Raw genomic sequence first — 15219 nt, 5'->3', positions numbered from 1 at the left:
GACATTACCCTTAATTTCTTAAAAAAATAATTATTATAATTTATTGTTTTTTTTTTATCTAATTATTAAAAAATTGATAAAATTTTTTACTTTTATATACTTATTTTTTTCAAAATTTTCACGTTATTATTTTAAGCTCATCCTAAAATTTTTTCAAGTCCACCCCATTTCGAAATCTTGAGTCCGTCTCTGGTGACAAAGAGTTAACTATAAGTTATCATAACACAAAAAATATTAAATAATTTGGTGATGATATTAATTGATTTTTTTTTTTCTTACAAACGTTATAGTAGAGTGACTCTAGAAATGTGTATAGAATTAATTTAGTTGAACTAGATAGTATAATTATAAAACACTAGTCCGATCATTTGTTTCTGTGATGATATGTATTATATTCATTTTTTTGGGGTGGGGTGGGGTGGGGTGGGGTGGGGGGTAGAGAAAGATATATATATATATATATATATTACAAAAGTTTTTATTTAGTAATTATTAAAATTATATATTGTTATAACCCGTTCATTAAGAATTGTGTATAAAATTAAATAATTTTGTGTTGTATTTTTATTTAAAATGTTTTAAGTGAAAGCAATGACTTTCCATTTATTTCATTTTCTTAAAAAATATTTTTCTATTATATATTAAAATTTTATAACAAAAAAATTCTTTTAAATTTTTTTGCCAAAGAAGTTTATTAAAAAATAAACCAAATCCAAGAAGCCTTACATGGTGGTTAGAAATTAGGCCATTGACATCCAAACTATAAGATTGGTCTTCCACCATTCCCGCCATTTTCTATTATAAACAGTTTATCATATATATAGCATTCTAAATATACACTTTCTGTTTGATTTCATCTCAAATTTTCCATATATAAATTCCAGCTGAGTTTACATTTCATCAATTTCATAACAAAGAACAGACGAATCACTTTTGTACAGTGATTCGTTTGTTATAAGTAGAAACTTCATATAAATGTTTCTAGCATATGTTTAAAAAACAAATTATATATATTAACCTTTAAATTCAATAATGGAAAATAATTATAAAATCCTTCTTCTTATATTTCTCCTTGCTTTGAACATATCCACATCAACCTCAAATGATGAAGCCGAAGAACCCGACGTCGACAAAACCATAGAATTATCCCACGATGCGTATTGGGAACAAAAAGCGTTCGAAGCCCACGAAGTCGCCGTGAATAGTTATATTACTAACCCTTTTGATGTCGCTGATAACTTCAATAAGAAAGTTGGCGAGTAAGTCATTTTATGTTTAATTCTTGTTTGAATTGTTAATGTATTATTCTTCATGTATATCTTCTTCATGTGTGTGAAGGGTCATATGGGGTAGGAATGGCACGAGGAGGGGCCTCAAGAGAGTTAGAGGGTCATGTGTGGCTACAAATCCAATTGACCGTTGTTGGCGATGTCGTTCGGATTGGGCATCAAACCGGATGCGACTTGCAGACTGTGCCCAAGGGTTCGGTCGTCACACCACGGGTGGAAAAGGTGGGAAAATCTATGTTGTGACGGATCCTACTGACCACGACCTAGTGAAACCTAAGCCAGGAACTCTTCGTCATGCCGTGATCCAAACAGAGCCTCTTTGGATAATCTTCGCCAGATCAATGGTAATTAGACTCCAACAAGAACTCATCATGGCCAGCCACAAGACTATAGATGCAAGAGGGACGAATGTTCATATTGCTAATGGTGCGGGAATTACCATTCAATATGTTCAAAATGTTATCATTCACGGGCTTCACATTCATGATATATATTCCGGACAAGGTGGGTTGATTAGAGATTCAGTTGGTCATTACGGAATTAGAACAAAAAGCGACGGAGACGGAATCTCCATCTTTGGTTCGTCAAATGTTTGGATCGATCATGTTTCCATGTCGCATTGCACCGATGGTCTCATTGATGCCATCATGGGATCCACCGCAATCACAATTTCCAATGGCCATTATAACATGCACAACGAGGTAATACAAAAACAAAATAATATTATAATATATTGCGATTAATATTAATTATAAAAGATAGTGAATATTCATAATTTAGTGGTAGAGCGTACAAATTTATGTATGTGCTCTAGGCAATGAATTTGTATTTTCACACCCAAACAATCAAAAGAAATATTACGATTAAAGGTTTTGATGACAATGATGATATTGGCAGTCCTTCTTATTTGGTGCGAGTAAAAAACACACACAAGATAAACTCATGCAAATCACGATGGCATTCAACCATTTCGGAGAAGGAATGGTCCAGAGAATGCCACGTTGTAGGTACGGTTTCACCCATGTCGTCAACAACGACTATACGCATTGGATAATGTATGCCATTGGCGGAAGCGATTCCCCAACCATCCTAAGCCAGGGAAACCGCTTCATCGCCCCTGCTGACATCAATGCCAAAGAGGTGAGATTATTTTGTTCACTCTAGCTAGGATACTTCAAGTGAATGAATTTTGAACTAATTAGAAGATAAGTTCTAAGTTTCAATCCAACCCTTTATTTATTTTTCATAATTATATATGTCAATTTTCCTTCTTTTTATTTCCTTCTAACGTTCTAATACCTTCCACACAATTCAGTCTATTATTTTATTTTTGTCTTTATTTGTATAAATTCAAGAAAATAGTTAATAAACACATTCATTTAAATGAGATCATATTAGAGTGTGAGTAAGTAGTAGCCCCCTTATAAGTTAATAAACTCTTATCATAAAAAATAAAGATAAATCTCATATTTCTCATTCTATTTTTAATTTAAAATATTTGGTTGTTTTTGTTGCGGTGAAGGTGACTAAGAGAGATTACGCACCAGAATCTGTGTGGAAGAATTGGCAATGGATATCGGAAGGGGACTTGATGTTAAATGGCGCATATTTTGTAGAGTCGGGTCGACAAACAGTATCAACTTCAAGCTACGCTAACGGTGGCTTGATAAATGCAATGCCCGGGTCATCTGTAGGTAGTCTCACAAAATACGCTGGACCACTCAATTGCATTCGTGGAAGGCCTTGTTAAACAACTTATTTAATGCAATAAGTGTTCCTCTTATTTTGTGTTCTTTGTAAGCTTGGAAAGTCTTGTTAATGTTGTATTATTTCTTATTATTTGTAAATCTGGAAAGCTTTGTTAATCAACTTTATTTAGAGCAATAAATGTTCTACATATTTCATATTCTTTATTGGGTTATAGCTAGCTCATTATCAATCAAAATTAAAGGGGATTTATTAATTCAGTTAATAACAAGTTTGTAACGTGACTTAATAATCTTAGGGAACATGTGTGCTTAATTTAGTTGCTGCATTATTTCTTAAAATTTAGTTAGTGGGTTATTGGGCAAAGTACACCATTCTATTCACTTTGTATTAGAATATGGTAAACGGTACGATGTTGAATTTCGAGAAGTCCGGAAGGAGAGTTGTTTTAAACAAGGTCAGTCCTAATTTGATGAAAACGTTTAGAATATTAATTTTGGTTTTATATGTTACTACCACATAATTAAATTAACTATAATCATCAACTTTAAAAATGAACAATTATGAGAAACATATTATGAGTTGCTTATCAATATTGCGTACCATTATTTTATTAACCATGATAGGCAGCATATATGATTAAATTGTTCAAATTTGGGATGAAATGTCCAGTAATATGATACCTCGTTAGAACCAATGTTAGAGATTTATTGGACTCATATACATGAATAATAGGTTTGGGTTATTGTATATTCAGAACTCAATTAATAAAATATATATTTAAGTATTTTTTTTTTGGAAAAAACGGTTAAAACCATTTTATTAAAATCTCAAAAGTGGGAAGACCATAAATCAAAGCTAGACAAACCCTAACTATGATTAACGATGACAATCAAAAGACCCTAAAAAAACTGATTAGTAGCATTCATAAATTCTAAAAAACAGAAATTACAAACAGAAAACTACATTCAAACCTAACCATCATAACCTCGAATTTTCGCATTCCATCTACTTTTATTGAGATGCATTCTTCCCCTTCCCCTTCCCCTTCCCCTTCCCCTTCCCCTTCCCCTTCCCCTTCCTCTTCCTCTTCCTCATCCTCATCCTCTTCCTCTTCCTCTTCCTCTAACGATAAAAGGAGATTGTATTGAAGAAGATAATGAGTATTGTTATTTCTCATTTTGAATTCTCACTTTGTAAGAGCCCGTTCTGATTTGATATAAAATTGTTTTTGAGAATTTCAGAGCTTTACCTTTGTTATCTTCAACTTTAATTTCTGTTTTCTTGTACTCCTTATCTTCAGTTTCAGACTCCACAACGGTTTTGAAATCTTTTTATCGGCTTTAAAATTCTCTGTTTCAACTTTGAAATTCTGGGTGTTTTCCTCTTAAGTTTCGTCAACAAATTGAGGTTAATCTTCCATTTTCATCCTAATTTTTTGCATTACATAAAATTTTCTTTTCCTCTTCACCTTGATTCTATTACCTCTCTTTTTTTCGCTGCTTTCCTATTCTCAAAATCCTTCTTGCATTCTTCCTATGCATTTTCCTCATTTTTTCTATTTAATCACTATCCTTGACTTCCACAATATGCTTTACCATTCTTGATTCTTCCGTTTTATTTTCCTTCTTTTTTTGCTTCATGGCTTTCATTATTTTATGTTCTTCCTCAATTGTTTTTGCACATTTAGTACTAACATGTTGAAAATTATTACAGAAAGCACCTTTGTTTGGCCTCCATTCATATGAGATTTCCATGATTGTGGATTTTCCCTTCCTATTAACAACTGTCATGTTCTTTGGCAATGTACTTTGAGGATGCACTTCAATGCTTATTCTAGAAAAAATAAGGTTCTCTCCTCCCTCTGTAATTGGGTCCATATATAATAGTTTCCCCAATAGACTAGCAAAGTGACTTAAAACTTCTACTTTATACATGTGTGCTGGGATGTTCCTAAGTTTGAACTATATTTGGGTTGTTTTCTTTGGCTTGTTAGAAGACTCAATTCTTCAGACCATCTCTCCAACTTCATACAGTTGGATCCAATATAAGTATGCCAAAATTTCATAATATCTCCAAGTTCGTTCCCTTTTTGAATTGTAGAAAAATAGAGATCATGGATGTTTGTAGAAACCTTCTCCAGTCCCTTCTACTTCCAATATTGTTTCATTAGTAATTCCTTAGTGTCTGGGAAAGATACACGGTTCTTTCATATGTAGTTCCTAACAACTACATTTTCTCATTCATTGACGCATTTTTCCTCCACTTCAGTGGACAATTTAAATTCAAAAGGAGAGTAGAGAATCTATATTTTTGTTTTAAACTCAACAAGTAGACTTGACCTTTGTATGCATAATCTTTTGTTTTCTTTTTCCAGATTTCATTTACCTTCCAATTGGAATTGATCATGATAGTATATGTCTTTGATTTTGGGAACTTCATTAGCTCCCTCATTGTTTCCACTGACCAGTTTACTATATTTTTGTATTCTTCCTTTTTTTGTAGGTTACAATATTGAAGATAATGTATATTCAATTGGACGGTTGTTTGTTGTATTTTTTCATTGTTGATCACAATCTCTCATTTCTTTGAATGCATCAGTAGCTTTGTGATTTGATTTTTAAGTCCAAAGATGTTTTATCTTTCATTATACCCAACATTCCATATTCCTTCATTTTCCCCTATTTTTATGTTGTACTTTCTTCAGAATTTATATCAGTAATTCGTTCTTTACCTTTGCTGCATTCTTATTTTTCATTGATAATTTCTTCTGTAATCCTATCGATTTCTTTTTCAGCTACCTTCCTTAAACCTTCCATCACAAATTCTCTGACTTCCTTATTGTTATTGCTTTCTTTCTTCCCTTTGATGAATAGCATAATACAAGAATAAAATAGAGCAATAATAGAATAAAGTATATTAGAAACCATAAATTTTACATAATAGGTTAAACTAGAAACCTTAACCTTCTAATCAAGCTTTGTAGATGAATGAACAGCCTAGTTATAAGAATCGATATCGTGTCGTTCGTGCCGATTATGTCGATTGTTCCAATCGTGCAGATTGTGTGCACGTTCTTGATTTGACAAGAGACTAGAAATTACGACCACAACAAGCGAAACCGCGACCTTGATATCGTGTCTATCGTGTTGTTCTTTCCGTTCGTGTTGATCGTGCCGATCATGTTGTTTGTGCTGATCGTGTCGATCGTACCGTGAAATCTCCTTGTTAGTTGCTTGTTATTACAATGATAATGTATATATACTTAAGTATTTTAGTTATTGGGTTAAGTCATGTTTGGTTATTAGTTTAATACAATTTATTATGTGTAGAAACCGAATATTTATTTATTATATATGATGAATTAAATAATAAATAAAAGACAATCGTTAGAGAGAATCAAGATAGACATTTATAAAATTGGAAGATCCAACTTGTGGTAACTCAAAAACTTTGGTCAATAACATTAGGTGCGCTTCCGCTTAGTTTATCATCTCAACTTATTGACATAAAGAATCAAGATCTTATTTTGTCTAGATAAACACTAATATAATGTTTAGAATTATAGATCGTGAGTAAAGAAAATTATCAGATAATCCAGACTAAAACAAGATAAGAAAATATATCTAACAACCAAATCTTAGGTGGAGTAACATTTTGATCTAAACATCTTGATGTATGGAAATTATGAATTAATTTTCAATAAAAATATAATTTGATATTAATGTCTGGAAAAACAACAAATATTAGACATGTTAGGTCAAAAGTTTGGCACTTTGGTTTAAGGGAGATTTCAATGTTCTCCTGTTCTTGTATGTTGTATTACTCATGACCACTACAAAGAAATGAAAGGTCTACAATAATGTGGAAAATGAAAGGTCAATAATAATTTGAGAAATGAAAGGAATGCATTTGTGAGAGAAATTGAAGATCTACAATAAGTTTGATTAAATTAGTAAATTAAGAGTTTTTTGTTATTCATATAAATAGAGAGTATAATACATATTATATTACTAGAAGATCTCATATAAAATTTCCACAAGTTCTTGTGAGTTTTTTAGTACATGGGCCAACAATTGGTATTAGAGCATCAAGTGCATGCCTAAAATCATCTAGTGGGATCAAATGTCAATCGGTGCAGGGTTGTCAGGGGCACACAAAAATAATGACATATTACATTATCCGTAGATAACATACATGAACTACACCGGTTGGGTGATTCTTGTGTAGGCTATGATGGAGGACCAAGGAGTGTGGGAGGCAATCGAGCCAACAATAGACACATAGATTGATGCCCAAATCGATAAGAAGGCGAGGTCGCATCTACTACAAGCACTTTCGGAGGATCTTCTCATGTAGGTGGTAAATAACAAGACAACGAAGAAAGTGTGGGACTATCTCAAGACAAGGTTCTTCAGCACAGACCGATTGAAGAATGCACGATTATAGACATTGAAGAATGAGTTTGATATGATGCACATTAACAATAGTGAGTCGCTCGGTTGATATGTTGGTCGACTCACATCCATATCGGTCAGGTATTCAAGCCTTAGAGAAACACTCAATGATGTTGCATTAGTAAAAAAAGATCTTCAACATCGTGCAAGAAAGGTTTATCAGTGCGTTAGCCGGCATTAAGAAGTTTAACGACCTCGAGACGTTAACATTCAAGGAAGCAATTAAAAGACTGAAAGCATTCAAGGAGTGCACGCACCAGAAAAGTACAAGCGCTGGAGGAAGTGAATAACAAGTTCTACTCACTCAGGAGAACTGAAATGCACGGTTTAAAAAGGATTAGAAAGAGTCGTTAGAAGTGTATTCCATAGATGGTGGGACCCATGGTCGAGGAGGTAGAAACCAAAGCAATGCCAAAGGGAGAAGAGGTCGAGGAGAAATGCCTTAGAAAGTCAAATAAGGTGGATCGGGTGGTCGAGGAGGTCCTCGAGACAAAATTCACATTCGTTGTTTTTATTACAACGAGATAGGACATTACTGAACACAATGTCGAGCAAAGAAGAACGAGGTAGAACACCTTATTCACTAGGACAACATCAAAAAAACATTGCCTGTGGCAATCTCGGATGAGATTCCACCAATTAATATTGTCATGCTGAATGAAATGAAGCTGTCTACATAAACCCAAGGAGCTAAGAACGACGAGACATCAAGAGATATTTAGTTCTTGGACAATGGCACCATCAATCACATGAATGGAGATAAAGAGAAGTTCTTTGAACTAGACGTGGAAGTCATTGGGAAGGTAAAGTTTGGAGATGGTTCCACATTACAAATTTGTGAAAAAGGTTCTATCATGTTCCAATGCAAAAATGGCGACTAGTGGCTTCTCGAGAGAGATTTTACAAAGTAATTTGGTGAGTCTTGGAAAACTTACCGAGACAAGTCATAGGCTGGTGATGGACAGAAAGAGATTGAAGTCTTCGCTTAGAACCCTTCATGCCTTATCATGAAAGTGAGACAAACTCGTAATTAACTATAACAAATTTGCTTGAAGTTGATAGAACTAGTTAGCCTTTTGACTAATCTTGAAGATCTAGCGTGGTTATTGAAAGCTCATCTCGGTCATGTTAACTTCGAAGTACTAAAGTCCCTCATGAATAAGGTAATTGTTGCTGGTGATCCACAAATTTCTCCTCCAAAACAACTTTTTTGAACATGCCTAGTTGCAAAACAGACGAGACAATCTTTTGCTTTAAGAGCCAAGTTTTGAGCGAAAAAACAATTGAATTATTGTACATTGACTTACATGGGCCAAATACGCCAACTATCTTAGGAGAAAATCAATATTTCATGTTGATTGTTGATGATAATTCTAGGTGGATGTGGCTACATATGTTGAAAACAAAGGACGAAGCATGCTGTTCGTTGAAAGAGGAAGAAACATTTGGTCGAGAACGACCAAACTTTGAATCAAAGTCCTTTATTAAGATCGAGGAGGTGAATTCTTCTCGAGAGAGTTTATAGAGTTGTGCGAAGAAGTAAGGATAAAATGACAATTCACCACACTATATTCTCCTTAACAAATTGATGTGGTGGAGAGGTGCAATCGAATAGTGATGGCCATGACTAGGTTGTTACTAAAAATCATGGCAGTCACGAGCAAGTATTTGGGAGGAGGCAGTTCTTCATGCATTATATCTTCTCAACCGACTTCCAACCAAAGTTGTTCGAGACAAAACCCCATTTGAGATTTGGACTGGATTGAAGTCGCATTTAGCGCATCTTCGTGTGTTTGAATGTAATGCACACGCCAAGGAGACCACTCCCAATCTAAAAAGGTTAGACGACATAAGCCAATCGTTTTTCTATTTTAGTGACGAAGAAGAAAGCAAGGAACATAGGTTGCTCGAACCACAAAATGGAAAGATCCATGTGAGTCGTGATGTTGTGTTCGAAGAAAGTGTAGCTTGAGATTGGGAAAGTGAAAAGAGTGATCATCCATTCAAATTTCAAGAAGAGGTTAGAATTCGAACGATCCCATTCGAGAGTTGATCGACACAAGGATAGTCTACTTATAAAGTTTTCCAACAGGTTGTCTCGAATCCTCCATAACTCAACCAAGTTGCTGAAGAAACAGACCAATGCGATGGTCTACCCACTCCATGGTCAGGTGGACACATTTGGAGTGATGAAGAACCTGTTCAATATAGGAACATGACTGATATCTTGGAAGAAACACATCGAGTGACACTTGATTTTGAAGAGTTGTTGTTAGCACAGGCGGATGAGCCGTCTTACTACAATAAAGCGGTTGGGCAACCATAATGGAAAAAAGTAATGACTAAAGAAATTAAAGCCATCGAGAAGAATGAGACGTGGTCTCTCGTCCCATTTCCAGTTGGACATAAGGTAATTGGACTCAAATGGGTATTTAAGCTCAAGAAAAATGCAGATAGTGAGATGATCTAGTACAAAGCGCTCTTAGTTGCAAATGGATATGTGCAATGAAAATGCATTGACTTCGAAAAAACTTTCACTATAGTCGCTTGAATGGACACAATTCAAGTCATTCTTGCCTTTGCGGCTAATTGTGGTTGCCAAATACATCATCTCTGTGTAAAGTCAACTTTTATCAATATAGAACTTGAAGAGGAAGTGTACGTGATTCAACTAGAGGGATTCAAAGTCACAAGAAGGGAAATATGTTGCTAAAATTACAAAAGGCAATATATGTGATAATGCAAACTTATCTAGCATGGAATCTAAAATTTGATAAAACCTTGAAGCAAATGGTGTAAAAAAGAGGCAACCCTAATACCCAAATTATTATTGGTATTTACGTGGATGATCTCATTTTAATAGGTGAAGATCCAAAGGGTGTCGAACTCTACAAGAAACAGATGATGGGAGAGTTTGAGATGAGTGATATTGGATTTCTTTCGTACTAAATTAGAATTGAGGTTAACTTAGTTTGAAGGATGTATCTCGATCAAGCAAACAACATATGCAAAAAGATTTTGAACTAATTTGGATTGCTTGGTTGCAATTCAATAAAGACATCAATGGAACATAGGGCTCAACTCCATAAGGATTCTAAAGGACAACCGGTTGTTACAACTGAATATCGAAGAGACATTGATTATCTGTGTTATCTCCTTCATACAAGGACAAATCTTTCTTATGATATTGATGTTGCCAATAGATTCATGGAGAGGCAAACTGAGATACATCACAAGGTAGTGAAGAAGTTGTTTCAATACCTTCGAATACAATATATACATTTGGGTCTAGTGTTTTTAAAAGGATATGGTGATGAGGAGAGAGTGGGATACTCTGACAATGATCTCGCAGGTGACCTAGATGACCAGAAAAGTACAGAGACATGGCATTTTACATTAATGATAGTCTTGTTTTGTGGAACTCCCAGAAACAGAAGACAATCTCACTATCCACATGTGAAGTAGAGTTCATGGTTGCAACAACGGAAACGTGTCAAGCACTTTCATTGAAATCATTGTGGTTTGAACTAAGTTGTTCTAAACCTAAGGTAGTGAAGCTCTACATTGATAACAAGTTCACACTTGCACTCATAAAAAATCCAGATTTTCACTATCTTAGCAAACACATCAACACGAAGTATCAATTCATTCGAGAGTGTGTTGAAAGAAGTCAAATAAATGTAGAGTTTGTTCAAACGGTGAATAGAAGGCCGATATACTTACGAAAGCCTTGTCAACATCAAGACTGCTGATGATGCGACACCTACTCGGTGTCCTTGATCTTGAACCACGCCAGGACTAAGGAGGAGAATGTTGCATTACTCCTGGCTGCTACAAAGAAATGAAAGGTCTGCAATAATGTAAAAAATGGAAGGTTTGCAATACTGTGAAAAATAAAAAGTCCGTAATAAGTTTGATTAAATTAGTAGATTAAGAAGTTTTCCTTATTCGTATAAATAGATAGAGTAATTCATATTGTATTACTAGAAGATGAAATGTAAAATTTCCCCAAGTTCACCTGGGACAACATTGTACCAACTTAGATTAGTAGAAATAAGAAAAAGATATACAAGTTATAATTGAAGTGTTTCTTTTGTATCTTGATACATAATAAGTGATTCTATTTTTAATAATATGTTTTATTCACAATGAATCATATTTATTATACATGAAGGACCTTTAAAATACATTCATTGTGTAAGGATAGTACATTAAGAAAAAAATACTAGGACGTATGGCAACAGAAAACTTATACTGGAATTAACTAAGACAAAGCCGATGAAAGCGTAACACCGAAGCTCAAAGATTTTCCGAGAAAACAATTAAATCCCAGTCAATGATGATTATTAATGCTATGCATCCCTTTATTGAATGTCATACACAAAATAATGTTTTGTTGCCTATCAGACCGGCATGCATGATATAAAAGTACATTATTTTATACACAAAATAGCTAGCTGATGAGATGAATCCACTTGTCAAAATTGTAGTATTAACCACGGAAGAAGGCTTAGATAAAACCTTAATTCCATAACTATACCAAAAATTACTTTGACACATAAATTAAGGTTTAGCAGTGTATATATGTGCCACCAGAAATCTTATCAGCACATAAATTAGTGTCAATAAAATGGAGTCGACAAAGTCTATACGGACAGATATTTGTGATGGTAAGGGTTAATTATGTGACAGTGTGTCTGTAATGGATAACTATGTGTCGGATAATAGAATTACTGGCACATAAACTTCCGCATAAAAAAATTTTATGTGACAGTAAATTTGTGAAGACTTTTTTTTTTATAATTTATTATTATTATTGTTAAATATATTATTGATACAAACAAACCGATATATATTAAAATACATTTCAATTATCAAAATAATTAGTTACATATTTATTAATAAAAATTCAAATCCTAATAATCAAAACATTTGAATCTCAACAAAATAAAAAAAAAACAAATTAATGCAAGTATTTATTTACATATTTATTTGAAAATATATCCCATGAATATCAGCATTTTTATTTTCACCTCACAACCATTTATCCCTGAAAAGACAAAATCAAACAATGAAGGAGTGTAGTTATGATTAAACCGCTCTCAATATTCTTAATTCGTATGCATGAAACTTTTTCTTTTTAAATCCATTTAAATTAAGAGCTTATCTGATAATTAAACATGATAATGAAGTCAAATTTACATTGTTGTTACTTGACTTGAATATAATTATAAGAAAGTAAATAATAGATTAACTTAAATAATTAATGAATGTTTTGAATGATCAAACAATCCTGGTGGAGGTCAAAGAAAGAATATCATGAATCCTGTTTAATCTTTCTATTGTCTATGCTAGCAACTTAAGCACTGACAGAAGACTACTTTGGAATTGTCTTCGAAACTGGATTGGTAATGATAAATCTTGAGTTGTCCTTGGTAATTACAACGTAACTAGAAACGAATCAGATCATAGCCCATAATCTGAAATAACTCGGGATATGATTGACTTTAATGACTGCATCAAAGATATAGGTTGTATTGAGCCTACCAATTCTGGGAATTTATTTAATTGGTCTTCTACGAGAGTGAATGATAAAATTAGAAGAAGTAGAATAGACAGATGTTTGGTAAATGAGAACTGGATTAACCAATTACCGAGAAGTCAACTTCACGTTCTGAATCCGGGTATATCTGATCACTGCCCAATTAAATTGTTCTGGGAAAAGGAAGAAAGGTTCAAAAGTCCCTTTAAAATTTTCAATTTCTGGATGGAAAACGACAAATTCAAGGGTATTCTCGAAAGCGTATGGTCTACAGATGTCAGGGGATCCAACATGTACAGGGTTTCTGAGAAGCTTAAGCTCCTGAAGAATCATCTCCAAAGCTTTGACAAGAAGAAGTTCAGCAATATATCTCTAATAGAGTTCTGGCTGCTAGAGAAGAACTGAAAGAAGTTCAAAAAATGTTATTAAGGGATGATAATGATTAACAACTCAATGAAACATAAATGGATGCGCTTGAAAACTTTAGGAAGCTGAGTCTGCTTGAAAAAATTTTTATTCGACAGAAATCAAGACAGAGCTGGCTCTCGTTGGGTGACAAAAACACAACTTTCTTCTATAGAAAATTCAAGGCTAGAAACATGAGAAACAATGTATACAGGTTGAAGAATGATGATGGTGACTATGTTTAGGGTCAAAAGGGTGTACAAGATTTGGCTATCGATTTCTATAAGCAGCTTATGGGTACAAGAAAGCATCATCAAAGTCACTAGAATACCTTGTATCATATTACTGATAGGAAAATTTCTGCAGAAGAAAGTCGCGAGTTGATAAGGGTGGTCATGAGGGTTGATGTTAAAGAAGCTATGTTTAGTATTGATGGGAATAAAAGCCCGGGTCCTGATGGGTTTAAAGCACAATTCTTCAAAGACAATTGGTCGGTTGTGGGTAAATACGTTACTGATGGGGTTCTGGAGTTTTTTAAGAACATGAAGATGTTAAAGCAATGGAATACAACGGTCCTAACCTTGATCCCTAAAACTGCGGTACCTGAGAAAGTACAAGATTTCAGACCAATTTCCTGCTGCAATGTGATTTATAAAATAATTTTAAAAATAATTACTAATCGATTTAAAAATGTCATAGGAAAAATTATAAATTTTAACCAATCTGCATTCATTCCCGGTAGGACAATCTCTCATAATATTCTTCTCATGCACAGCCTTTTAAAAGGCTACGGGAAAAAGAAAATATCCCCGAGAATGACTTTCAAAATAGATATCAAGAAAGCTTTCGACTCTGTTATGTGGAAAGCCATTCGGGACTTTCTGGTTGTATCTGCTTTTTCTATGATTTTTATTGATTGGATTAAGCAGTGCGTTTCATCGTCCTTCTTTTTTGTTAGCGTCAATGGAGTCCACGAAGACTATTTCAAGGGTGAAAACGGGGTAAGACAAAAGGACCCCCTCTCTTCTTACCTTTTCGTAGCTATCATGGCGATCTTTGAGAGAATCTTCGCGATGTTCCGAAAGAATCGTCCATACATCTTTCACCCATTCTGTGAGGCAGAGGAGGTAACCCATTTATGCTTTGCTGACGATTTGTTCATTCTAGCGCACGCAGACATTGATTCCATTAAAACTATTAGGGCTACACTAACGTTCTTTTCTGAGTTTATAGGTTTAACTATTAATGAAAGCAAAAGTGTGACATTTTATGGAGGTGTGAATGACGAAACAAAGCAGGACATCTTCAACATCATGAGTATCAAGGAAGACAGTTTTCCCGTAAGGTACTTAAGAATTCCGTTAACCGCGAAACAGATCGAGATCTCACAATGCAAGCCACTAATTGAAAAGGTAAAAAACACAATATCTGGATGGGCAGCGAAAAAACTTTCTTATGCAGGGAGGATCGAACTTATCAAAACCGTGGTCATGGGCATAGTTGGCAATTGGGCGCAGCAGATGGTCATTCCGAAGAAGGTAATAAAGGAGCTCGACACGCTGATGAGAAACATTATTTGGGGTAGTAGAGGAAGAGGAGGAAAAAAAGTCAAATAGACCGCTCTCTTCAAATTAAAGGACGAGGGAGGCATCGACTTGAAGAACTGTATCGAGTGGAACAAGGCTCTCACCTTCAAGTATCTATGGTGTTTAGAGTGCAATCATGAGTCACTATGGATCAAATGGGTGCATACGAGGTTTATGAAATACGAAACCAACATCTGGACCTGTAAAATTCATGAAGATATGAGTTGGTCTCT

The 15219-nt window shown here is 34.3% G+C and overlaps 1 protein-coding gene across 1 annotated transcript; it reads left to right on the top strand.

Annotated features, from left to right (window-relative positions):
- The first annotated feature begins 1032 nt into the window (after positions 1-1032).
- Positions 1033-3044, top strand: LOC124913350 (pectate lyase-like). Its single transcript, XM_047453941.1, has 4 exons — positions 1033-1259; positions 1339-1990; positions 2187-2429; positions 2812-3044. The coding sequence occupies exons 1-4, from the start codon at positions 1033-1035 to the stop codon at positions 3037-3039; spliced, it is 1350 nt and encodes a 449-aa protein (XP_047309897.1). The 3' UTR covers positions 3040-3044.
- Positions 3045-15219: the final 12175 nt, after the last annotated feature.

The sequence above is a fragment of the Impatiens glandulifera genome, chromosome 8 (genome assembly GCF_907164915.1).
Source record: "Impatiens glandulifera chromosome 8, dImpGla2.1, whole genome shotgun sequence".
NCBI classification, from domain to species: domain Eukaryota; kingdom Viridiplantae; phylum Streptophyta; class Magnoliopsida; order Ericales; family Balsaminaceae; genus Impatiens; species Impatiens glandulifera.
This window is presented reverse-complemented; position numbering and strand designations above follow the sequence as displayed.

Excerpts from the sequence above, each read along its gene's own strand:
- LOC124913350 (XM_047453941.1), top strand. The coding sequence starts at position 1,033 with ATGGAAAATAATTATAAAATCCTTCTTCTTATATTTCTCCTTGCTTTG. Across the intron at positions 1,260-1,338 it reads TTCAATAAGAAAGTTGGCGA|GGTCATATGGGGTAGGAATG; the intron begins GTAAGTCATTTT and ends ATGTGTGTGAAG. Across the intron at positions 1,991-2,186 it reads ATTATAACATGCACAACGAG|TCCTTCTTATTTGGTGCGAG; the intron begins GTAATACAAAAA and ends TGATATTGGCAG.